The 27,136-nt window shown below is 42.1% G+C and overlaps 1 protein-coding gene across 2 annotated transcripts in view; it reads right to left on the reverse strand.

Moving 5' to 3' along the window:
• The window catches only part of LOC142887094 (integrin alpha-5-like), a 44,012-nt gene extending 24,605 nt beyond the window's left edge, over window positions 1-19,407 (reverse strand). The window contains exons 1-12 of one of the 2 annotated variants that reach the window (XM_076024415.1): window positions 18,986-19,407; window positions 11,259-11,377; window positions 8,186-8,286; window positions 7,659-7,782; window positions 7,233-7,294; window positions 6,753-6,798; window positions 6,454-6,579; window positions 5,595-5,639; window positions 5,271-5,314; window positions 4,241-4,297; window positions 1,638-1,690; window positions 54-262 (exon numbers count right to left, since the gene is read on the reverse strand). In XM_076024415.1, coding sequence (XP_075880530.1) covers window positions 54-262; window positions 1,638-1,690; window positions 4,241-4,297; window positions 5,271-5,314; window positions 5,595-5,639; window positions 6,454-6,579; window positions 6,753-6,798; window positions 7,233-7,294; window positions 7,659-7,782; window positions 8,186-8,286; window positions 11,259-11,377; window positions 18,986-19,269 — 1,270 coding nt within the window. In that variant the 5' untranslated portion in view covers window positions 19,270-19,407. The remainder of the gene's footprint in view (window positions 1-53; window positions 263-1,637; window positions 1,691-4,240; window positions 4,298-5,270; window positions 5,315-5,594; window positions 5,640-6,453; window positions 6,580-6,752; window positions 6,799-7,232; window positions 7,295-7,658; window positions 7,783-8,185; window positions 8,287-11,258; window positions 11,378-18,985) is intronic. The other variant, XM_076024417.1, reaches the window with a different exon arrangement.
• Between the last annotated feature and the right edge of the window lie 7,729 nt (window positions 19,408-27,136).

A 27,136-nucleotide genomic window follows, 5' to 3' on the forward strand; every position in this document is an offset into this window, starting at 1 on the left:
ATATGTGTTGTGACACTGATTCTAACATTCAACTTTTGAATCAAAGACGCTACCGTTGAAGCCGTCCTGGTCGAGGTCACCCAGTGGCGCCACCGAAGTGCCAAAGCGGCCAAACGGTTCCTCCCCGAGCAGGTTGCACTGACTGGGCTCCAGCTGCAGGGGGCCTCGCTGGAGGTACACGTAGACTTTGCCCAGTTCCTCCAGACGCCCATTGGATCCTCGAAGCATGAACATAGGGGCTCCCACCACCAGGTCGTCCAGACTGGGGAGGGGAGGGAGAGACACTCTGTGTCAACCAAAGACCAAACAGCAACAGTTTTAAAGCCACAATCTTATTAAAACCCTAATAACACATAGCCCGCCTGGATGTATATTTTCATTTTATGGCCGTAGAAATGTCAAAAAATGTGCAATGAGTGAGTGTTTCAGTCCACTTTTTCAGGATAACCTCAACATTCAGTACCAGGTACTTTTTGAACTTCATTGTTTATGTGTTTATGACCTGTAAAAAAATACTTAAAAAGGGAAGAAGCACAAAAAAATATTTTTTTCAAGTTTATTATGTTAGAGGAACTATTAAACGACGTGAACAAGGAAATTGAAATAAAGAATTTCAATTTCCATCTTTTAACTATCCACAAAAGAAATTAATTTTATTCTTCAGAATTGTAGAAGCAAACTTGACTAAACAAAAAGCCAAACCAGACGGTACTTCTTTTTTTTTTCTTTCATCCCCTCGAGTATGGTTTGCTGGGGTTTTATTTTTTCTCCCACTAATGTTTTTGTAAATGTTTTGAATTAAGATGGTTAAACAGTTTTGTGGCCGTGACTTCGGACCTCCAAGCAGTTTTGCAAAACCATTTACTTGTTGTTGCTGTTGTTGTTGTTGTTGTTGTTGTTGTTGTTGTTGTTGTTGTTGTTGTTGTTTGTGTGACCATTTCGTTCTGAACAATAGAAATAAAGCATTTTTCTCGACCACAAGTCTCCAACCTTATTGCGGCTTTTGTTCTGGGGTTCACAAAACAAAAATACGTGCATCCATGCGAATCCAGCGAGTGTCACAATATTTTACAGTAAATTTGAGTTTGAAAGGCTGGGTTGGCCTGGTGTTTTGTATCATATATATATATATATATATAAATATGTGTATATATACATATATCCACTGCTAAGTGAAAATAGATATTTTTAATGCATGTTTCTCAGTCCAACAACATTTCCAAAATTTTCTGTGCTTCTGAGAAATTTTGAACATTAATGTGCTACAAAAACACCACAGTGAAACACACCAAATACTTTTGCTAATTGAGAAATATTTGTGTAATTCAGGTTGCTCAGACTGACAATCTGGGCAGGACTTCACGTTTAAGGCGTTTTTTCCTCAACGAAGGAAGCACTTCATTCTTAAGTGACCCCCGGATGTGAGCATTCCTTGAAAAAATTTGAATCTTTTTGACACGCGAGGCAGCAATGACAAGGTCGGGGACGTGAGGAGCTTCCAAGAAGCTGATATTTCAATTTCAGTTCCCTTTTTCCTGACGTTTATTTTCCATTTCAGTCACTCGGTCTTCTCCACCTCCCTCTACCGAGCATTTTTACGATCATCCGTCCCCACCGTTGCAGCAGGAGTCACTCACCCGTCATTATTGATGTCCGTGGCTGCCACTGCATAGCCAAAGTAGGAGCCCATCTGGAAGACATCAGGACAAAAAAAAAAAACAGGCTGTAAGCACGCCACACTACATAGATCTCTTTCTTTTGGCTCATTTTCTTTCTCCATCTCTTTCGTCCCCCCTTCATATCTCCTCATAACCACCCCACCGAGAAGCTTTCATATTCTCAGCCTGGTGTCGTCTCTTCTCCACTTTCATGTGTTTGAGCTTCTGTGAGCTCGTAAAGAAACCGAGGATCTGGGTACGGGAGGTGGGGGGGCTCAAACTATTCCCATGGGGGTTTAGGATTTTCTGGTTTAGCTGCATATCATCTATGATAAATTAGAGTATCTTTCCATTCTTTGGTGACTTTCAAAATGATTTGTATCACAACTACGCGGAGTTCAATTACTTTGAAGAACCCCCCCCCCCACCCCTGCGGGGGGGAGAAAAAAACGTATATATAGTTTTTGGCTGTTTCACACACGCTTACAGCTCATATGAAAATAATCCACACTGGCCCAGGAAAAGGGGTCACATGTCCCATCATATCTTACAACACTTCGCCAGATATTAATGCTCCATTTGTATACAGAAAAGGCAAGAAATCTCGTTAGCCCAAGTGGATTTCAGCCTGCATTTGTAAATAAGAATCTATTCTTAATTGCTTGCCTGGATTAAAAAAAAACATTTTCACGCACTCAAAATTTGAGCAACACCTCCCGCAGAGCAGAGCCAGCAGGAATGTTCTGGTTCTGGGGAAAAGTGAGTGGAGAAATGCTGAGCACAGCTCTGCTTTCACAATGGAAATCACCGATCAGGAGAAATACCTCTTCGCTCTTCATCTGCTCCGACATGGTACAACTGGCCAGTCTGGGACTGTGGCTATCGACTGTTTTGAAAGCGATGCTTTTAGTGCAACTCGGGATGACGGCGGGAGCCAAAAGTGACGTTACAAGGGTGGAGTGGATAAACAGAAACAGCTCCAGCTGGGAGTCACATGGCAGACACCGTGACAGCAGGGAGTCACGACAGCGCTCCGCAATACTGACTGATTGGCTGAATCATCTCATTTCCAAACAGATATTATTTCAACAATATATTGTGTGAGTATTGTTAATAAATCATAGTTGCTTTTGTTCATTTTGTCTAAACATGTTTTCTTTTTTTTTTTTAATAATTAACCACAAAAGAAAATCTGAAAATCTGATTCAGCATGTTTCTGCCTCATTAAAATAGCACATAAAGTGCATAGCATAAGTAGCAGCTGGCACGGCTAGCTTATTAGCGTGCAGTGGAATTTCATTTAGACCCCGCAAGGATCCAGACAATTCAAATACTGAGGAATTGAACTGCAACCACATACAAATCAACCCCATTTAAATTCAACATCAGGAATGTTACTGTCATTGGAACGATGTCACCCAAAAACGCCCAGCTGACTGCGTGTCTGGATGTGACGGCCGTGTTTGCCGTGTTCGGCGTGGCTGGATGCAGAGCTGCTGAAGGCCACAACAAACATCATGAGGTGCCAGTTACACAGACACTGTTTTTGCAGCTGATTTCACCTAAACACCCATGAACCTCCACCCCCGCCTCCAGACAAACGTCACCCACGAAGAGACACTGGAGCGGCGTGAACCTCAGGTCACTCTCACCCGGAAGCTACAGTTTACCCAACACCCCTTTACCCCAAGACTGACACCCCCAAGACGTCCCCGACGGCCGCCCACAGTGAAGACAGCTCACACCCAGCGCATACAGTACGCGCTTGTGGGTTTTTGCTTCGTACACATAGTGTTGCATTATTAAACAAGAAGACAATCATAGCTATGTAAGTCTCGTGGGTCCTTGTGGTGCTACTGAAGTGCAGGCCGGCTGCCAAAGGGATAGAATCAAGTATCATATTGTCCTGATCTAGGTGAGACAACAAAAAAGCAAAAACACTTGCAGCTTGTGGCTGTTCAAAGCTGGGCAACTTTATGTGGCCAAGCTAATTACCGTGAAAGGAAAGAATCTTAATCTTAAGAAAACTTAAGAACCAACTCGGCAAAAAAAATCATGGTTTCAATTGCATTGTTAAAGTGCAATTATTTTTTATCCTTTCTTTCCATTAGATGAGAGAAAAGGCAGAAGTTCTTATGAGCCGCATGTGGATGAATTCACATTAAAAAAAAAAAAACAGTTTACTAATGAAAAGCACTTGGCCAGCAAGAATGGGTGTTTTTATTTGTGGTTGGATGTGTCCTTTAGCTTGAAGAGCTATGCTAGTTAGCGGCTAATAGCTGTGGGTACGACATGAAAGCACATGTTGAACCAATACAACATGAACTCTGCGGTTCCCAGGTTTGATCTACAACTCTTTGGGCAGTGCGTACTGTAAGCTCGACCTCTGACCCCTAAACGTAGAAGATCGTTTCCATGGGGAGCGCATTCCTTCATCTTTAAGCCCCCCCCATCCCCCGTTACACATGCTGCTTTTTAATATGTACACACACACACAGGCACACTCGCACACACACACAAATGAAAATGGGTACCAGTGTAGCATGGAAAATCTCCAGCCAGATGTTGTGAGGAGGACGTACCTGCTCCCCGGTCAGGTTGACCAATGACTGAAGGTTGCTCCCATTTAGTATGGATACCTGTGTGGGAACAAACAGTACTGATTATTTAGAGCAGGCGTGGGCAAAAGTACAGCCTGGGGGCCACATGCAGACCATTAAACTTTATAATCTGGTCCTCCAAATTTAGTTATTACTAGATTATTACTAGAAAATTACTAGAAATTATATTAATAGTAAATCATAAAATATGTTTTTTTCTGTATTTTAAGAGTCATTTCAGTAAAGAACTAAATACCGTGGGGCTTCAAATACAATGATTTTGTTGACACTTTGCTTTTGTTCATTTTCAATTGACATTAAAGCACATGTTTTCTACGTGACTCATGATAGATTTTTTTTCTCCTGTGAGGTGGGTCACCAAAACACTCCATCCATCCGCTCCTGCTCCAGCACCTTAGTCACATTTTACAAAAAACAGTGTGGCCCACCAGTCAAAAAGTTGTCCTACCTCTGCCTTAGTGGCACCTAACTAAATACAAAATCAGTCTTCCAGTTAATAAGAGCTTTGAAACAACAATTCTGCAGCTCTGCCAGAACAAGGCTTTGCCACATTCACTTCATTCAAAAAAGAAAACACAGCAGCAAAGCTCACACTTTGTTCTTTTTTCTTTTTTTTTTAATCTTGGACATTAGTCACTCGACTGCTTACAGCAACCACAGTCGTTAACAGCCAGGGTAGTGGAACAACCTGTAGGTAGTTAAACTAGTAGAAGAAGCATCACAAGCAGTTCTTCATCACTGAGGCTCAGTCAGGCTGAAATGCCAGTGTGGCTATATTTCTAAAATCCATCTGCTCCTGCTCCAGAACCTCTGTCAAATATTAGAAGCCATTGTGGCCCACCAGTCAAAAAGATTGCACACCCCTGGATAATAATGAAAAGATGATTCATTCTACAATGGCTTGTTTAAGAGTGTTGGTGCCTATTTATGATGAGCTCAGCTCAGCTTGTTTTTTGACCATTATAATCAAAGGCATGACGAAACTCCTTACCAGACCGTACAGCATGAGTCCTTTCGGGACTCCGGTGATGTAATCTGTCGGAGGACACAGAAGGGCTGAAAGGTCAGGAGAGGTCACCAGCCACTATCAAGACTGATGAACAGGCTCAATAGGAGCTGTGATCAATCACCAGCAACACTGTTTAATCATTTGTGCAATTATTTGTTCCACCACGGGATAGGCGCTTAGAAACATTCATTGGTGCTTTTCCCACCGTCATGCACAACAGGTAAATATTTGACAGAGTGTTTTGGGGTCACCAAACCCAGTCGACTGCGCATTTTGTATTCTCTGCACTGTCACTTTGTCCCTTACCTTCCTCATCGTCCCCACTGAACTCTCCACCAGCCACAGAGTAACCTGGAGTTAGAAGATAAAGGTGAATAATCAGTGAAGTTACCTGTAGTTACTGTGAACCAACTTAATATTATCTACTGTTTTTTGTTGTTGTTTTTTTTATATGAAAAGGAATTCTGCCTTTTAAGTGAAGGTCACAAGCTGGCATCTTCACTGTAAAATCATTTTGACTGGACAGGTGTTCGTGGAAAAGCAAGTCCAAAAGGGAAAGAATGCTCCCTCCGGGGGGAGTGAATTTCACGAGGAGACTTTGGGAAAATCCTGAAATATTTCCTGCATTCACACCCATACAAGTATCTTCCAAATTGATTTGAATTTTCAATCAGTCGTTTTTTTAACGGGCTCCTTTTTACTTCACACCGCATCACAAATAGCATTTAAAATATAGAGAAAAGAAGGGGTTTCAAACTATTTCATTCCGCTCTGCTGATGAAATAGTGTGCTGATGACAAACAGACGTAAATAATGAGTTGAAGTGTTTAGAACTGTTCACCAGTGCCAAGGCGGGTTCTAACACATAACGGGTAGTTTTTGGGGTGACACACACATCAATCTACTCGCTGTAATAATTCTAAAAGGTGTATTTTCAGCTCTTTAACATGTCTTCTTGCATTACTGGCATGACAACAAGTAACTTCTTCCGTGTTATTGCACCGAAACAAGCCGTTTGAGCGCTAGCGCTAGCTAGTGGGGGAACAGCACCAATCACAAGGCAGTGGTGCTGTTCAGCCTTTGTTTAATGTTGGAAGTAGACTAGCAAAATGAATTTATTACATCTGGAAATGGCCCGTCCATTGAAACTCAGGTGCACTCTCACCCAGGTAGCTGTCGTCATAGTTTCCCTGTGCCTGTCTGGTCTGAATCTGCCCGGCGACTGAGAGCAGAAAGTACGATGGGTAGTAGGCCTTGACGATCTCCTCAGTGGTGGCTGAGATCAGCTGACCTGAGGGACGGGATGGAAGACGAGAAAACAGGACAAAGGTCAGGGGTGAATATCCACCCGTGTGACTTGGACGTCAGTTTCCGTCATTAATGGAAGATCCTTCACACATTCTTTCAGGTTTTGCCCAGACGAGGAATTGATTGGAGGACGACGCGCTGTCTTGGTGCGCTCACCTTGCCAGTAAAAACTGCCGGGTCCTCCAAGCACAACCTTCCCTTCCTGTAACACACAACAGTAGCACAGCATGAGGGGTAGAGTAGTCATAAGTGTAGATATACAGTCTTACAACTCTTGAATCTTTTCTCCTGCAGTTGACTCGGTCTTTTACTCTTTACTTTTAATACTGAGAGGTTGAGGATGCCTTGTACTGTACTGAAGTACTGAAGTAATGTATGTTTCTAGGTTCAGTAACTGTGTGTGTATGTATGTTTGTATGTTTATATGTCTGTGTAATGCTTGTTTTTATTTTATGAGGAAGATTAGCCACCACAGCAGTGGAAGCGAATGGGGATCCGAATGAAGAAATGAAGAAATTAGGAGTTTGAGCGTCACCTGCACTTTAAACAAACTCCACTGACATGATATACACTGTAGAATCTCTGCAGCAACAAAAAAAGGGAAGTTATATAACAGGAAAGAAATGTTGATCTTACCTTGGTGAAGTCTGCACTGAACCCCCCCTGACAGTAACCCTGGCCAGCAGGCCCATGTCTTTCTGCACAAAACATGGCAAAACACTAATAAATGTTCATGACAACGTGAATCACTCCACTCTGATAAGGACACAGTTTACTTGATTAGAGAGCATATATACAAGGTAAAACATCAGTAGCTATTTGACTGTAGTACTTTACAATGAAAACAGTCCAATTTATATGGAAACCGCTGAGCAGTAAGTTGAACTATAGATAATTGCTTTTTAATTCATCTCATTTTTTTCACACTGTATATGCTGCTGTAATTATGCAAATTTCCCCAAGTGGAATAAATAAAGGCATTCTACTCTACTCTATTCTCACCTTAGCAGTGAGGCATGTACACTAATGCCACATTTGGGGCTCATCGACGGTATAATTCACCTGTCCTGCAGGGGGCGTATTCCACAAATGTTTTGAGGCCGTCTACAGAGAGGTAGCAGGTGCCCGTGACGTCGGCGAAGGGGGTGTCATGCTCTGTCCTCCAGCAATACCTAGGAGCACATGCCTGGAGAGCACACAAAGACATAACACAAGCTTTTATCATTACTATTATCATTATTATCATTATTATTATTATTATCAATATTATTATTATTATCAAGTATGAACTGGGCACAAACACTATTTTGTGTCAAAAACATAGTTCCAAATAATCTTTCCATTTTCAGCAGAACAAACTTAATGACAAACAAAAAAAAAAAAAAAACCCCAAAAAGTTTCATTTTTGACTAACACATGGAGTCAGAACTGCCACCACAACAATAGAAATTATTTTATTATTTAAGGTCTGAAAAGGGCAACAGCAAATTGTGGAACAATTATTATTATGTCATGATGACATCATCACGGAGGAAAAAAAAAAAAAAAGTTTTCACCTGGTTGGCAGAACAATCTCAGCTGGTGCTTACCAGAATGCTGTTACCATGGGAACGCACAGTAGCTCCGAACCACTGGTTGGACTTGAACTCCACCTGAGTGTTTATGTCATTTATATGGAAATACTGATCGCCTGCAGAAGAAAAAAAGGAGGAAAGGAAACAAACTTCAGAGCCAACCTATGCAGTTATACTGAGATATTCAGTAATCCTCCCCCCTCCCCCGACCGCGTCCTTTAATTGGCCCTTAATGTTGGAGCTGTCAAGGCTTTAGTTAAGAGCGTCCCACATGTCCCCATATTGCACAAATGCATTTAGCATGATGTGGCCTTAGCCAAGCACAGCACAATGTAAAACAAGGCTGAGGGAGATAAATATTGAGTAAAATGTTAACCCTCCTCACCAACCCCCTGTCCTGTCATTGGCCCCTAATGTTGGAGCTGTCAAGGCTTTAGTTAAGAGCGTCCCACATGTTCCCGCCCCCCATTACATGGATATTTTATGGTCTCGTTCCTAAAAGTCTGACGACTTAATTCCTCCTCTGTGCTATGGCAGACATCAAGCAGCTCAAAGGGACGTGGGCCTTGTTTTTACTGTAACCCTGTAACGGCTGTAGCTCGTTGTCAGGCTCTCTTTCAACAAGAGGCCCTGGCAAGTGGAGGAGGGGACCCTGGAGTATGTATGTGTGTGTGTGTGTGTGTGTGTGTATTCCGACGGTAAGAAACATGTTGTAATGACATTTAATCTGGAAAAAAAATCTGACAGAAGTATTTTGAATGTGACTGCAGTTCTGGGCAAGTTCTGGCAGAACTTAGGGCCAGACAAAATGTGCCGCGTTATCTTTGGGTTTCTATCGCACACAGTAAAAAAAAGAAAAAAAAAGAAAAAAAAAAATACTGTTTCAAATTTGGCAAACCATCTCTAACGAGTAAATAACTGCGATAGCCTTTTCCCGTCATCTCTGAAATTCCTGCTGGATTTCCGGCAGCTGACATCAACAAAGGTCTTCTTCTCTTTTGCATTTCTGCATCCTTGGGAAGTCACTTCACGTTTTTATTGAGCGACAGGCTCCGTGCTCTGTGGCTGTGTTATTTTCTGATATATATATCCTCCTGCTGTTTGTAGCAGAGTGGTGACATTAAACTCTGTTGGCGCAGCACACAGTGCGCCTGTTGGGTTAATGGTCTGGTCCGCGTCCTCAAACACACCATGAATCTTGAGAGGTTGTAATGGGGGGGGAAAGCTGGTGAATGTGAAAGAATAAGTGTGTGTGTGTGTGTGTGTGTGTGTGTGTGTGTGTGTGTGTGTGTGTGTGTGTGTGGGTGGGTGGGTGTGGGTGTGTCTGAGTGTGAGCGCACGTGTGGTTTTGCACTCTGTTCGCTTCAATATGCATCACGTTTAAGAGGCGCTCTGTAAACAGTGTGTTTTTGTGTATCTACGTGCGCAGACTTTTCATGGCCACTGTTCTCAGTCTGCGTAAACTGCCGGTCGGTATCAGCGAGTTGGAGGCAAACAAGCAGCGCTGCACTGTGATCCTTAAACGGTGGCTCCTTATCACTTCCTGCGTTCCCTCTGATGGAGGTGATTATTTTCCCCTGGCAGGACGATGGGCAGCCCCATGGCCTCCACTGGGGTCCTTGGCTCTATAATGACTCTGTCCCTAATTAAAGAGTTTGACTCTGGGCTCCAGTCCAACAAGGAAATCAAAGGCCTGACTGAGAAAACACTGCACGCACAAAACCCCCATGACCCAAAAAATGGAAACCCTGCTACACTTTTAACATGTCGAGAACAGGAGCGACGCAAAGGTCCGGTTCTAAATTAAAAACAGCTGATGGATGGATTACAGGCCGAGAAAAAGCGAGAATATGTTAAAAGTCCAGTGCGGAGATTTTGAGTTGACACAGCAACATCAAGCGGTTACATTTTAGATTGCAGTGCTCATTTGCTCACCCTCCCTCTCCCGAGCGGGCCGGTAAACTACAGTGGCCTGCGCACCCAAACCTGAATACCTCGTCCACCTTAGTCCTCGTTTGTTTATTTGAGGACACCAGCGTTCACCCTCAATACCAGACACGCTGTCAGGCGACCTGGATTGTCCACACTAGGCTTCCTTGGAAATATGGCGGTGAGAGATGGCAGCTAACTGGGAGCAAGACCCTTGTTCAATGTACAGAGTCAGCCAAAGCAATGTAAACACGCATCAGGAAAAGAAAACTTGCATAAATATGCAATTTGTATAAGCACTTATATACATATAAATACCTCTTTGAAAGTTTTATCAAATGACGATAACACTCCACTGTTGTACCATATTTTTCCAACAGGTGGCGTTACGCTCATGAATGTAACATCAACAAGTGTTGAGGTAACAAATGTTAACCCCAGCCATAGTTTGCTGTGCACGTCAATGTCTGGAAGCCAATGGCCTCTACTTTGAACAACTCTTGTCATTGCAGAGGCCAAAGGTCACTTGGACTTATCTGGTGATGTCTGAATAAATTTGGAATTGAAATATTTATGCAGGTTTTTCTTATACATATAAGAATAATATGCATATAAAAACTGTTCTATGGGTATGAAAACCAAATTGCGTTTATTGTACTGCGAGTATCCGCTTCTATTCATGTATTTATGGGCTGTATGTTAAGCTTTTATCAATATCAAAATCATAAATGAAGCCAAATTCTACACACTGGACCCTGAAATGCGGTGTTGTTGTGAACTATTTTCTGACAGCGACTGGGAAGAAGTGAGTCGCGCAGCGAAAGTTCCCCCTGTTGAAATTCGATTCGGCTGCGGTGGATATCCTGCAGACAGCGTTGTTGCCACTCGGATGTGGAGGCACTGCCGGGGAGGGGGGGCGAAGGGGGGGTCAGCCTCTTCTGACCCCAGGGGTCAAGTGCGACAGTGCTTGACTTAAGATGCTGCCCCTTCTACTTTTATGGCTGCTTAGTGACACATATAAGTTTATATGCAGCCATGAACTCTAAACAGTCTGAGCGTTGCAGTTAAGAACAACTGGTATTTTAACGTCCTGGAACAATTTCGAGCTTGTCACATGATACAGTTTGATGCAAACTCCAGTGGAACCACGCGAGCTCACCTTGCTTGTCAAAGTCGATCACGGTGCAGTTTGCTTGGCTCCAGGGACACAGATACACGGCTCCGCCCTCAGTGACGTTGGGTTGGCTGGTATTGGCTTTAGGTGCACCAATTAAAATGCTGCAGAAAGAAAAAGAGAGAGAAAAATGTAACTGACTATGCAACTGTAAGCGACACCAACAAACAGGCAGCTGCTCAAGATAATAATTCTGATCTTTAAAAAAAAATAAAAAATAAAAAAAGCGTTTGTTGCAATTCTTAAGTTTTTCTTTGGCTTTTCCCTCATTATATACTTTATATTATATAGCAGACATTAGACCCATTCTTTTTTATTGGTCATTAAGCCTCAGCAAGAGAGAAAATGAGCAGCAGTTTTCACACAACAATTAACAGCCGTGATGAAGCTGCAGCACGGAGGGCCGACCTCACTTCATTAAAGCGTGAGTGCTGCTTTTAAGGGGTAGTGCTACTGTTTTTGGGTGATAAAATGAAACTTTATTTTACTGAAAGGGAATTTGTCTCGGGTGTAAAAGTGGCAGGAACAGCTGCATTTTCCCAGCAGGAGCACAGTGTAAACACACAGAATACACTGAATCTTGCCAGAAAAAGCATATTGCACAAATACATTCAGCATGTGACCTTAGACAAGCACAGCACAATGTAAGAGAGGGACACTGAGAGTAAAACATAAAACCACCCCAACCCCAGAAAACAAGGCTGAGGGTGATAAATACTGAGTAAAATGTCATTTAAGACCAAGATAAGATTCCTGCTGCTCCATCCAGCTGAGGGATGCAGTGATTGTAGTAAGAGTGTAATGAGGTGAAGAGACAAATGAGTTTGTTCTTATGTCCACTCCAATGGTGAGAGTTCAAATTTGATTTGATCGCTTTCTCAGAAGACGCACTGAAGAGATGGCCGACCACTGTGTTATCATAATCGATGCTGGCTTTTTTTTACCAACTAAGGTGCGACACCAGACAGCCATGCCATAGCTAATGTTGTGTTCAAGTACTAAGTGGGGTGGAAAGAAAACATATAAATGTATATTCTTTACTTCTTTGAGCAGATCTGCCACAGTTAAAGTCTACACGTTCACACCAGGTTAGTTTGTCATGCATGATTAATATAAAGTATGTACATGTGTACTAAGTATGTGCTAGTGTGTTACGTCAGTTGAAGCAGATATAAACCTGACCTTTCTGTTAGTTTAATGGTTAAAAAGTCAGTCTGACCCTCAACACTCCTGCTTATAAGCAAACTCAAAAGGGTCCGGAAACAGCAGCGACCGCAGCTTTAAGCATGATGACGATGATTTTTTTTTTTTTAAAAACATTGCATAACAACAGATGTTGGAGCTATTGGTCTGAAGTTGCTGTTGTTAGCCATGGCGATACAGCGGTAATTCCTTTTTCCACAGAGCAGGTACAGACAGTGCAACAGTTCAGGGATGTGTGTGTGTGTGTGTGTGTGTGTGTGTGTACATATATATATATATATATATATATATATATATACATATATACACACACATACACACACACACATATATATAAGCCCTCTGGACTTATGGAACAAGTCACAGTGTTATTCTCTGGATTTTTTTTCAAAAGGTGAAAAAGCACAACTCTTTTTGTTGGTAAAACTGAGCGTTTTGTTTGAAAGCTGTAGACAAAGACCTACACAGGCTGCTTCTGCAAAATCTGGAGCATAATTCCAGTGGGACTGCTTCATTGAGCATACAACTCATTTAGAGCAAACTGGACACACAACAACTTCGCTCTTGCTTCTTTGTTTTGTTGTGGGCTTGTTTGTTTTTTCCAGGCAAGGTAACATAAGTCAGTTAAAACATGTCAAATCAAACGTCATCAACCGTAAACTCTTTGCTCAAATGGTTCATAAAACCTTGCCTCTGCACAATTGACTGCCTATTGAACATCTTGTTCATGTTTATTGTATATAGATTCACTTGACTCTTCTTGTAATTACTGTAGAGTTTTTTGGGGGGGTTTTGGATTGTTTTTATTGCTGCAACAGCACAGTGTTCCAATTTGGGATCAATAAAGTACATATATTCTATTCTAGTTAGATAACTTTTGCAGTGTGCTTTTCTATTTACTGTTTTGACTGAACGGGAGACTCTGAAAATAATAAAGGATAACCTTGGAAAGTAGCAAAGTGATGTTTATTTTTTATGTTGCCATCTCCTCATTGCAAATGGGCCAAATTTAATAAACTTCTACTAAAGCGGAACATGAGAAGAGCAGCTAGGATTATTACATCACCGATGAAGTTAAATGCCCATGATTGCAATTATTGTTGCTCATTTAAGTGTAATAAATGATGATGTTGCATCAGAACTTGTGATTATGGTTCAGTTGACAGTAACAGCCAATGGTAGCACGACTAAATAATGAAAAGAAGTACTATATCTCAAAGCACAAAAACTCACACAGACAATACATGTGTTGTGTTGTTGTTTCCACAACTTCATTGCAGGGCCGTAAAGGAAAGCAAACAAACATCCGCTCTCGCACCTGCGGCTAATTTGGAGTTCCTAATTTTCTTCAGGTGGTTGTTTTTGGACTGTGGCAGGAAGCTGGAACTCACGCAGGGACAGAACTCCACCCCGGGCCTTGGGATCAAACCCGCAACCTTCCTGCAGTGAAGCGTCAGCGCTAACCTGCTACACCACCGTGTCGACCCACATACTCCACAGCATACTGTGTATGCAGTTCTTATGTAAATTTCCCAACCTGGGATAAATAAAGGCATTTGATCCTATTCTATTCTGGTGTCTCTGCATAGTTATTCCCTGCTGTACAGTTGCTCACTGACACCAGCAAAAATTATCCGTACGTACGTACGTGCATGCGCACGTTGAATGATGTTCAAGGCTGAAAGGCAGCCCTGTTCAAATGGCCTTAAACAAAAAAGCAAAGAGCACAACTTGAGACTTGGGTGACTGTTGACACTTGCAGGGTCCAGACAGACTCTGGTTGCCTCCTTCAATCCCCCACATTGTCTGGAAAACACAAGATGAAAAAGCACAGGCTTGTTCCCCATACAGCACTCACTCCTCAGCCACTCCACTGACATCACAGGAGGCTTTCAGGGGTCTTCTTCAAAACTGCGTTGTTCAAATTGCAGTACTTTGCTTTGCTTGCTTTTATCTCTTCACACGTCAATTTTTTGTATTACTTCAATTCAAAGCACTTGTCAGGAACTGAACAAACTGTCTAACAATGAGACAACATGATGTTTTTTTGGAGGGTTTTTTTAGGGAGCGATAAAGCGCTTTTGTTAAAACCTGATGAAGAATTCCTTCCCTTGAAGTCACGTTTAACGGGAACATCTGCAAAACAGCGAGACGGCCGGCGGCACGGCGAGGTCAAGGAGGCAGCGTGTCATTTCAACTAAAGGATCTGCGAGGCAGTGAAAGCAGTTACACATTGCCACATTGCAGGCAGACAAGTCACACTTTAATGAGGAGCGTTACTCTGACATGTGCCTATACTGCATGTCATGAGTCGTCTTTACTGTCATTAATCTTTTTAATTTTTCAAAAAGTCTCCTGATATCATCTTTAATAACAATACTTAATAACATCTTACTGTGTGCATCTGCTATCTGCAGCTGTTTTTCCTGTTTTGCCTCCCTCCTTCCTGTTGTCTTCTGTCTCCCCTGTCTCACAGCCGGCCTGGGAGGGATCGTGGACATGATCAGCTACACTTGCTCCCTTGTCTCACCTGCCACTGGTCCACCTGATTGCCTTCAGCTCTTCTACACCTGTATTTCAACCTTGTCTGATCATCTTGCCATTGCCAGTTTGTCAGTGACAGTGACTTCCTGCCTATCTGCTATTCTTCCAGCCCTGTGTTTTTGGACTGACTCCCAAAGTTGAACCTTTCTATCTTTTCAGTTAATAAGTCTTTGCTTGTTAAATCTGCATTGTGGGTCCAGTTTCGTTTGAACCTAACACTGTGCCCTGACTAAACAGGGATTCAAGAGATTCTATTTGTGTTGCTCTGATGATAAACATCCTTATATAAGCAGATAGATATCTTGTCTCTTTGACTATATATTTGATGTAAATATAACCAAAGCAAATAAGCAATATATATACAGTAAGTGTTTTGACAATACACACATGTGTGTGTATATATATAACAACATATGAGTTCATTAAATTGGCACAATTTTTGTTTGCTGGAGGTCCATGATTAAATGTCTCCATTCTGTTATGCTAGCCCAGTAATACTGACACTGATAAACTGATTGAAAATTAGCAATAAGTGACTTTCACTGTCGACCCACTTTACACTCCAGGCTGAGACTACAGGGGCTGTCGTATTATCATCCAACCTGTGATTTCCAGCAGTCCATAGATGACTATGGACTTACAAAATGATCCAAACGTCACTCCAATGGTTGTTAAAACGCCTCTCATCAACAAAAAAAACAACAACTCTAGTCTAAGTGCACTGCAGTAATACTGCCAAAGGATTTCACAACGTCCAGTACACTGGACCGTTTGTTTAAATGTGTGGAAACTTGTTCCTCACTTGACTTCGCTTCCCACTTCACCTTTTTCTTGTGACAAACCGTCTTTGTCTTTGGCTCGCTGTGACAGATGTTAGTGCTAGTGCACTTTACGCAGAGTACAAAGTGCATGTATTGTTCATTTCAAAGGTTTACCATGAAAATTGAGGAGTAACAACATTTAAATTGAAAGATAAAGCTTTCATGAAGCATAGCAAACACAAGTTGATTGTTGACATTTCCCTAAACAGCCCTAAAAGCCCTTGTCCTGCAATTATTAATTTCAGACTTTTAAGTCAATGAGATGTTTTAGCAAACAAAGGGTTTCTAATCCAGGGTCAACATGTCCAACTCATTATGCTGAACATTGGAAGGTTTTCTAACTTAAAATTGTTCCAAGACATGGAAACAACCACAAAACTTGGTGAACAAGTTTTTGAGTGGTTCCTTTAAGCCAGACATGTGTGCTGAAACAGTAAAAAACAAAGACAGCTTTCGAGAACAACTCCTAACAACAAGGCTCCCTACAGATAAACAGCCAAGTAATTGTTCTAATGCATGACAGCATGCAGGAGAAATCCTACCAGCAGACAGAACTCATTCAGGAACATTTCCCAGAAACGCTGTTTCCACTGCATAACAGCCATCGTTGGTTTCACCTAAAGTGTTTTCTCAAGCAGTTTTGTGTAGCCAGATTTGCGCGGCAGCTGCAGGTCTAACTGTGGTGCTGGTCAGCTTAAAGTGAGGCTACTGAATGAATGTGTAAAGATGCCTGAGCCTTTACAAATAGGTCTAAAAACCGCTTCAAGTGCAGCAAAGCCAACAGGAAGAACCTGGACCAATTTCCTCACAGGAGTTTATCTACAGTCATTACAATAACATCACTTTTACTCTGAGCCCCCTGAGGGGATGTTAAGCAGTGGAACGCAGAAACACAGTGTTGATAATGTGTAACAGGCTTAGCGGTCAGTCAGTCCTGACACAGGCAAGCTGCTAACCCTGTTCCAAGAAGGTTATCACAGATCCGATAAAGAAGAAAAAGAAGAAGCAGATATGAACTGCATGTTTTCTTACTACTGCGTCTATAACAGGGTTTTCAGATGACATCACAACCCACAGAGGTCCCCTAAGTTCTAACAGCTGCCATCAGCTGGCTGAGCCAGAGTTTCAGCTAAACAAGCGGTTTGGACTGTTGAATAACGACTCAATGCAAACATATATTTTTGGTGCTTTCAATCAACTTGTTTTGGCATAACTGCAGGGCTGCTGAGTATAGCAATATAAATACAGTGATGGAAGAAAAAAAAACACATTTAGAACCAAAACCTCAATCCAGAACCAAATCTCCAAATGCAAATCCATTAAATCCAGTCACCCACCAACCAACTTTCTAACCTTTTGCACGGACCCAGTTCCACCCAGACCAACTATTTAGCTTTGTTAAGGAAAAAAACAATTGAAAAATAAAATCCATTTCCGTTTGTGTCTGCCTGATGTAGCCACACCTTTGGAAAGACAAAAATATTTTTGGTGGGAAAATATTTCATGATAATATTTGAGATTGTGGAAAATTTTGTGGTCTGCCTGAAAGCCTTTTTTCTTTTGTATGGTGACATCATTTGATGGGAGTGGGCAGACAGGGTCATCTATAGATAACAGCGGTATGTTATCAACGAGGTGATGTCTTTCATTGCAGTATTTGCTATTTAGATGGTTTGCTATTCAGGTTGTTTCTCCTACTGTTAGATACCTTGACTGACTCTCTGCTCGGCACTCATCTTACATTTCCGTGGTGCACCAAAGGGAGACCTACTGACCCACTGTTGGCTGAACTAAGTGCTTGCTTAACCTTCCTTCATAGAAATATTTTACTAATAATATTTCTTGGAGCTCGTGGCAAAGTTGACAGGAGGCTTAAGCTGTGACGCAACTATCTGTTATCACAAAACTTTTCTTCAGTGTTTTACAGGGAGACATTTACAAGCAAATAACCACTGTTTTATAAGGCGCTTCCAGCTGGTTTCACCTCTTTGGGTGTTTTAACCCAAGAAGTCACCATTGGTTATTCAAACGTATGTCCGTGCACTGGCAGTGGCAAAGATAATATTGTGGAGTTCCACTGCAATTTAGGTTGCAGTGTCTTTTACAAGGATAGATTCACACATTGGCTCGCAGAGGTCAGAGGTCATCCTTGACCTTGTGAATGGAGCAACTTCCCTGACACTGAAAAATGATCTTAGGGTTTTTTCTGGTTGGAGTCCAAAACCTTGTTGGGTCAGACAACAACTTGGACTGATTCTTATTTTGCTATTTTCTGGGGGGTGTTGAGGGGTTGTCCCTTAACTGAACCACACGCAGTTTATTGACACCGTGACTATGTGTGTCCCACCCTACACAGTCCAGATCTGAGTGGGAAGAAGAAGGTAGGTTTCCGATCTTTGACATGATGTCACCCAGCGTGCTCTTTCTATCAACAGCAGATTGCAGGAAATCCCCCGACTGCCCGTCCATCCCTCTTTAGTATTTATATTGAGAGGAAGATTAGCATATTTCTAACGTTTTTGGTGAAACCCCCCCGATTCACACAGAAAAACTTTACGGCTGGTTCCAATCATACTTGGGCTGGAATCCACTGTGTGTGTGTGTGTGTGTGTGTGTGTGTGTGTGTGTGTGTGTGTGAGAGAGAGAGAGAGAGAGAGAGGTTCATCAACACCCTCTAAATACTTCGTTGTATGATTGAATATAGTGTCACAGAATAGTTTTGTCAATGCAGTCGACCACACATACAAGCACGCATGGGTGTTTTCTTTATGATACAAAGACTCTATGAGCAGAAGCAGGGGTACAAAAAAATGAATAAACTAGCAAAACAGGGGAACCAGGGAAATACGATACTTCTTGGTCACTCTAACTATTATGTGAAGTCCATTAAACTGGGGAAAGTCTCTCGCTATCGAGAAACACAACTCATGTCTTTTCTTTTCTCTTCACATATTTGAGTAGACAAACTCGGGCCATTGTTTTAGTTGGTATCACAATAATATTCTTTCGCAGTTATGTTTAATAAAATGAGTATTTAAACACCACCGCAAAAATATTCTTGTCATACCAACCACACAACGGTAAAGTTGTCCACCGCCACACACACTGAGTGGAAGTCGAAGCCTTCCCGGAGGCTCCGGTTACCTGGACGAGTCGCTGGAGAACTCCACCGCGTAGCCGAAGTAACTGCCCGGCGCTCCGCCGAACACGACGCGCTCCTCCACGTCCAGGTTGAAGGCGGCGCACAGCTGCGCCAGCGACGCCGTCGCTACCAGTACCACGGCCGCGAGGCAGAGGGAGCGCGCACGGCGGCGGTGGTGGAGGTGGTGCGGGTGGTGCGGGTGACGGCGATCCCCCCGCGAGCCGCTCGGCGCGAGGCCACGGACGGTGCCCATCTCATGTCCCGCGCGCGTCTCTGTTGCTTTCATCGTGTGGCCTCGGCGAAAGTGCGCATCGTCCGCGCGCGCGCCCGGGCGCGCTCGATCCTTACCGCGAGGGGACAGTTTGCGTGAGGGCTGCTCATTTAAAAAAAAAAAAAAAAGTAAATTAAAAAAAAAAAAAAGTAAAAAAAAAAAAAAAATTATAATAACAAATAAAGCAAAAGGAAAAGAAAAAAAAGTACTCCTCCCGCGAGATGCTGAATAATTTCCTAGTCAGACGGAGCGAAAAGAAGTGTAAAGTAAGGGAGAGAGAGAGACAGACAGACAGAGGGAGTTTGCGAGAGGAGGAGTAAAGAGAGAGGGGGAGGGGAAGATGGAAGGGGGGGAGGTCATTGAAAGCTCATTTGGGGTGGAGTTTTTAAATATTACCAGGCAGGCAGCACTGCTGCTCCGCTAAACGTAGACAGGAGAGGTGCCAAGACAAGGGAAGGGGAAAGGGGAATGGGGAAGGGGGTGTGGGGGTGGCGCATTCAAAACTCCCAAATCCTGTCAGACTTTAAGGAGAAACGGACGTTATACTATACAGGGTTGCTACACCATGTAAACAAATTCACCGGGTTCCTATGGGCCAGTGCAAACATTCAACATTGTGTTTGTCTGAGTTAGTTGCAGCAGCAGATTTAAGAGGGAAAAAAAAGCCATGGTGGGAAAAACAACTGTAAATGTCTGAATGTGGTATTTTTCAACCTCAGCACTCAAATTAAGGGTAATTGGATGTGCCAAGAATTCCTCGGGTTAAAGGTCCAGTCGATAAAATTTATACCAGATTCTGATTTTTGTATCAGTAAAAGCTCAATATACTGCCTTTAAATATACACAGAAGTGTATAGTCACATTATAATAAAAGTAATATGGTTTACCTAGCCTTTCTAAGGAAGCCCGGTGTGGACAATCCAGCTCACCTGACGTCACATTTCATATTTAGGGTGAACGCGTCCTCAAATAAACCAATGAAGAATAAGGTGGGCAAGGTATCCAGGTTTGTGTGCGCAGGCCACTGTAGTTCACTGGCAAGCTTGAGTAGAGGGAGCCACTACATGGCAGAATTTTGCACACTGTACCTTTAACAAGGATTGCCAATAATGTAGCCGTGTTGCTCAAGCCACCAATGAAGTTGTCCACCGTGACATAATTTATTTTTCTTGCTGTCATAGCCAGACATTGTTAACTCAAATGTCTTAAAAAGAAAAGAAAAGATCTGAGTTGTGTTTCTCGATAGACAGACTTTTACCAGCTACAGATCCAGACACCCAGCTGACCAAGAAAAACACAGTATTTTCCTGTTTTGTTTTGGGTTTTTTTTCGAACTTTTGATGGATACATGAACCACCATCTTTACCGCCTTAATTTATACGTTCAATTATAGAGAGAATTACTCTAGAATCTCCCTTTATGCATCAGAAGTGATGCACTTCCTCTTTGGAGGAAGAGGACATTTGTGAAAGTAGCAACACCTACTGTCAGTCAAACCGTGTGCTGCAAAAGCTTGCATCGGGTCCTTTTGGTCGTTGTTTTGATTCATTCATGTTTAGAAGTAAAACAAATCCAAGGGATGACATGTAGAAGTGCATCCACTTATTTCCAACACTGACCTTTGAGAAGGTTGAGAACCTGGCTGGCTGGTTCCATACACTGTGTTCTGGAAGCTTTCATATTCAGAAATGCTCTTGTTTTGGGAAGGACTTGGTTGCAGTGTGACAGCCAAAGAGTGAACTGAAAGATGCCAAGAGTCTTAGATTAAGACAGTTTGCCATAGGGGTAGACTTTTTAAGGCCTTCACTATGACTTAGTAGTTATTTTATTGCCAAGTCAAGGGAAGCTTTAGTCCACTCACTCTTGAAGTGAGAGTGGAATTTCATAGTGTGTCTCCATGTTCAATCCATGATCACTGGGATAATATACACTGTCCACCCAACTTAAAAGGAAAAGTGAAAAACTAAACAAGTACAACTGAGTGTTGCCACAAATCTGTGGACTTTCCCCCAATGACACGTCTTTATTTTGACTTCCTGCTTTTAAGTTGGCTATTACTAGGCGTCCATCTCTGTGACCAATCATAGCTGTTGAAGAATAGTTATGACCATGTCTCACACAGCTGTTTGTGTAAAATGGGACGGTTTAAACAGAGATTGATGCTGGAGTGACGGATGTCATGACTCAGACGGAGTGGGAAAATAGGATCTTTACCGTTTGAAGGACTCCGGCATTGTTCAAAAATGCGGTGCGTGTCAAGGCACAAGTCGGTGTGACTAAATCTGGGAAACCCACCGGCGTCCATCAGCCCCGTCCCTCATCGCATCTGCGTGAGTGCACTCGCTATCCCTGCAGTAAAGCCTGCTGTGTATAATTATTTTTGGAGGTGCACCTCACGGTCAGGTGTGTTGATCTGTTCACGTCCCCTCAAGGAGAAGTGGGCCACACGTTTGGGAAACAAGCAAGTCCAGTAGAATTCCTTGACACAGGCAGAAGGTGAGGAAGTGGAGTGGACAAAGAGACGAAGATTCTCCATGTTAACAAACACATTTTGTTTGGAATGTTGTGTTGGAAATGGTAATACACTGAGCTCTTCATGATTCAGCTAATGTTCTGCTGTATAGAGCACTGTGTAGAGTATACACATTTCTAAACATCCCTGCTGTTAAAATGTACTCGTGTAAAGGCAAATAGTAATAATAATTTAACATTAACTTGACTGCCAGTAGCAAGACTCAAAGTAGCGTCAACATCAATAATTATACTCACTCCAACCTTGTTGTAGAGATGTATACTTCATTCAAAGCTCTTGAGCACCAATGAACATTTGCAAATACCTTTGAGAAAATGAATAGGGTGACGTGGTGGTGGTGCTGCGGTTGGAACTGCTGCCTCACAGCCAACAAGGTTGTGGGTTTGATTCCAAGCAAGGTCTGGAACCTTTACAAGTGGAGTTTTCGTGTTCTCCCAGTGTCCGCTACAAGCATTCTCTTCTACTTTTATCCTTCTCTGGTACTCTTCTTGCCAAGACAAAGACGTGCACATCAGGGTAACTGGCAGCTCTAGTCTAGATTGTCCGTAGGTGTGATTGTGAGTTTGTATGATTGTGTGTCTCTCCTTAACAATCTTGTCCAGGGTGCAATGCAACTTACAGCTTGGCTCCAATACCCCAATAGGCATGAGTGCAAGGAAAGTGGTGGCAGGAGATGGATGGATGGATGGATGGATGGATGGATGGATGGATGAAATGGATGAAATGGATGTAAATTAGTAAAGAAGCGACAACAAATGAAAAAATCCCAGCCATGGTGAAGAAGGTACAGAGAGTCAAAGCCACACTTCATCTTTTCACTGGTTGTTGTTGTTTTTTTTTTAAAGCAACTTTTAGCTTGTGACAATCTTCGAAACATAAATGGCATCACAATCGAATGGTAATGGTACATACATATATATGCATGTATGTTTGTATGCTAACAGCACAAAAGGCCAGTTGGACCACAGCAGTCACCATTATGTGGTTTAGTTTGCGTTTATCCTGCACTGGTGTGTGTGTGTGTGTGTGTGTGTGTGTGTGTGTGTGTGTGTGTGTGTGTGTGTGTGTGTGAGAGAGAGAGAGAGAGATAGTGGGGGGGCTGGGGGCTACGGGTTTTTTATTTATGCCCTGTCTGACCTCAGTTCCCAACCACCAACACACACACACACACACACACACACACACACACACACACACACTCACCCACGCATGGCTGTCTACACTTTGTCAGAGCAAAGGTGATAAGAGACATAAGTCACACCTACTCTAGTCTGCATGTTGTCTCAAACACGGAGCGATGGGAGAGGGAGCGCACTGCCCAGCCCCTCTCCTTCCCCTACCACATACCTGCACAAGGCCACCTACACACACATACAGGAAGCCACATAATTATCACAATTAAAACCACGGCAAGGCCACTAATGAGCGCCTTCAGACGGTCAGAAAGGCAACATGAGTTTTTACGCATCGGTGGTTGGCACTCACAAATGTCCCCAACTACAACAGATCGACGGTTGTACAGGGAAAAAAAATGTACCTCTACCTATCTGCGGAAAAATGGGCTATTGTGGTTGATCTCAAATCAACCAGCAGTGTTTCATGGTTAGCCTTGTGTGTAAGTCATGGTAGGTGTTTGCCACTAAGTGCTCATTTTCAAGTTTTGACTGTTATCATCATGCTGGTAGAGTGTCAGGCATCACGGGTGCAGATTGTTGCCCAGTAAAATGGATTTCACCATCATTGTCATCATCATTATCACCAACAACGTCATGGAACTTTACCATGAAACAGGGTTGTTTCAGACGTACTGACCAGCATATCATGGTTTGTAGATTCCATCCTAATATCATTAATGTATTTAAAATCCAGATATATTTGTATGTCTGCTTGCCTATTTGCTGCGGTTTTGTTCCCTGCAACTATTTGCATGTCTGTACGTGCACGGTGGATTGTTGCGGAGACTGCGGCATGCACACTACAGAAAAAACTGGCTGGCAAGGCATCAGCGTTGGGCTGCTACAACACAGATGCAGACAGGTTGATAGATTCATGAGAGTTGAGGCAAATTTTTATTAATATTTCAAGTAAAGACAGAAAAACAATACAGAAAATCATGTAACGTTGTTTTGTAATTTAATTACAAAATAAAGGCAATTGTGATCAGTTATATTACGTGAAAAAAATTGTAATTAAATTACAGTAATTTGTTGAATTATTTATGCTTACAATTTGAATTGCATCTGACCAACATTAAATAATTAAATAATGGGCTTTATGTTAAATCATTTTATTTTTGTTGCTCTGAATGGTTTTCTCATGCACTGGCTTGACCCAAGCACCGTCCCTTTCTGTTTCCTATCAAAGACGAAAGTTTGAAACTATTCAGATGCTTTTCATTGGTACTCCTGTCACGACAACAGCAAAATGCAACATCTGAAAGACTGTAGCAGTCATCAAGCAGCAGCTAGTGCTAGTCACATAAAAGAATATGCGGAAGACATGCCGACCTCCCGCATGCCACGCTGTGCTGCTAAAGTATAATAACAACGTTATTTAGCCCTATATGCTTTGCTTGGTGGATGTAGAGGGGGTTTAGCTATACTTAATAGAAGGCTATTCTTAACAACTTAGCAATGCTAAGCAATGCTAAGTTGTTAAGAAGGCTATTCTGTAAGGTAGAATATTAATGGTTCCTGGAAGCTTAAGAGTTTTCAGGTCTACAGTTGAGATTATTTGTTCAAAATTTAGAAAAGTAATTAAAATGTAATCAAATGTAATTAGTTACATTATTTTAATAAAGTAATTGAGATAGTTACTACTATTACATTTTCAATATAGTAACTTGCAGAGGTGGGCCGTGCGTTTCATGCCGAGGTCATCAGTGACATCATATTTAGTCCACCCGAAATTGAGACACCTCATAACACCCTTAGTATGACACTAAGGTTCGAGTATCCAAAGAGAATCACACTGACACATTTCATCAACTTCATATGGGTGTCAAGCAAAACTTAGCTCCCAGAGCATTTCAATGAAAATTAGACTAAGGGCCTGATTTACTAAAGTTTACTCACGAAAAAACACCCAGAAATGTCATTACACACTCCAGTTAGTGATGTATTTGACCTGCTAAGAAGGGGCAATGCAGATTGCAACCGTCACTCGGGGCAAAATTGCGCACCGAATCGATTTAGCGCTTTTGGCCTAATAAATATGTAGATATGGGTGTTTCTGACAGAATGTGCAAAATATTGGGTGGAGTGGACGCAAATCAATTATTCAGCCGTCGCACGGTGATTTACCTAAACTGAAACTGACTGCAGCTTCAAGTTTAGCGTTTTTATGTATGCACTTTTGAAAGGCAGGCGTTAACTTGAGGCATTAACCGGTCAGCATCGCTTGTCTCGTGTTAACGAGACAAGCGATGCTGACCGGGTTTTCAGACAGGAGCAACCCGATTCGAGGCCCCTTGTCGTCAGCCTTTTTGGAAACCAATTACAGTTGCATTCATCTTCCAGTAATAGTCAGGACCATAAGGAAAGTTCACTCAAGCTCCCTCCTGCTGCTTGGTCCTGCTGAGGCCTCTGACTGGGGAGTTTATGTTGCTTTCTTATGGCTTCAAACACACAGTGGTCAGACACAGAAACCCATGGGCACAAAGTCTCTTATGCAATTAGTCTTTTCAATGAAACTCTGTGGATCAAAAGGTCGTCCTTGATCCTTATGTTCTATTTCTTTTCCACTCCATTTCAACAGTTTCTTTCTTGGCAAAAAAGAAACACTCACACTAAAGAAAGTTTCTTTAGTCGTCCCTGCATTTGTTTCCACAGCGGGATTCAGTCCTGCCACGCTTGCAGTGACTTGGCGTGGTACTGGGAAGTGTTGCCCACGTCACAACTTTTGAGTCTGTTGTGTTGTTATTGCATGACCTCTGACCTTCACCTGACCTTTCACCCTGCTCGGTGCCAGAGAAGAGGAAGGAGGATATCATTACAGGAAGGAATAAAGACTAAAGACCGGCCCTTTCTTGTCATCACCATGGACATTTCTCTGTGATTCATGCCACTCCCTGCAAATTCTCTAATTTCCACATTTGTGCAAATGCAAGATGATCTATGGCTACTGTCAAATTTTAGAACTGGACCATATTGCCACGATGCTCAACTGAGAGAGAATGGATGTGTGCATGGTTACAGCTAAGCTGTGTTGAAAACCCCATAACTCCCTGCACAAGTTTATCTATCAACAGCACTGTCAACACAGTGTGACTTGTAAATGAACCCCAACCGTTAGACTTGTGAAACCTACACGCCTGTTCCCCTAAGAACCACAACGTTTAGACCGAGAACAAGCAGAGCAGCACGAGGAAGAGGAAGAGACCCTGTGAAACTCTCTCGACAAGATAGGCTCCTCATTCAGAGAAGACAATTAGGTGTGTGTGCCTCTTTTGACTCTTTTGTTGTATATGTGTGTGTATCATCACTGAAACTCGTGTAACGAGAAGCATTTTGTTTTTCTCATTTCTCTTAATACACTTCTCCATTTCGTGTCATTTTTCTCTAGCATTTTAACAGCAACATGGGACATCTTTTAATGCTCTTTTAATGATCTTGCTACTATTCTATACAACCAAAGACACCACAAATTGTTCTAAAAGTTATATTTTCTAAAAGTCTTATATTTTGTTCAAAAACCTAAACAGAAAAACACAAATACAAAATTCTAAAATCACTTTTTGCAATCATCGTTGCAAGTGGTTTTCTCTGTCTGAATTTATTGTAAATGCAAAACAAAATAAAGTTTCAAGCTTCTTAGTTGCAAACTAAATTAATACTGCCAGCAATTGTGATTGACTTACTGCACCGCTCATTACTTTGTTGAAAGAGTCTCTGACCCCCTTTGTGTTCCGTTCACTTGTGTACTACCCTTTGACTCCCCCTGTTGACTTTGGCTGTTAACACAATTTTCCACACAGGACTGTTTTGTTTGATGCAGTCTGTAAACTTTTGTTATGGAAACTCCTGGTGTGGGATCAGTACATCTTACAACTCTGCCTGCTTTTAAATTCCATTGCTGTGAACAATTTCACTTTACAAATTCACACTTAGAAAAAAAAACGTAAATAATTTGAAATTATAATAATAATACTAATGTCAATGTCAACGAGTTGCAGTAACCATTGACCTCCGGTTTACCAAACCTTTCAATTTTGCACAAATGGCAGAATAATGTTAAAAGTCAGTGTATACCACAGAACTTTTTTAACAACAGTACAAAAACACAGAAGAATATCATTAGATACTACCAGATCATTCTCATATTACCTTTATTTCCTTTTGCCTACAGGAT

Source organism: Nelusetta ayraudi, unplaced genomic scaffold (assembly GCF_046127955.1).
Source record: "Nelusetta ayraudi isolate G7.1 ecotype Tasmania unplaced genomic scaffold, CSIRO-AGI_Nayr_v1 ptg000017l, whole genome shotgun sequence".
Classification (NCBI taxonomy): domain Eukaryota; kingdom Metazoa; phylum Chordata; class Actinopteri; order Tetraodontiformes; family Monacanthidae; genus Nelusetta; species Nelusetta ayraudi.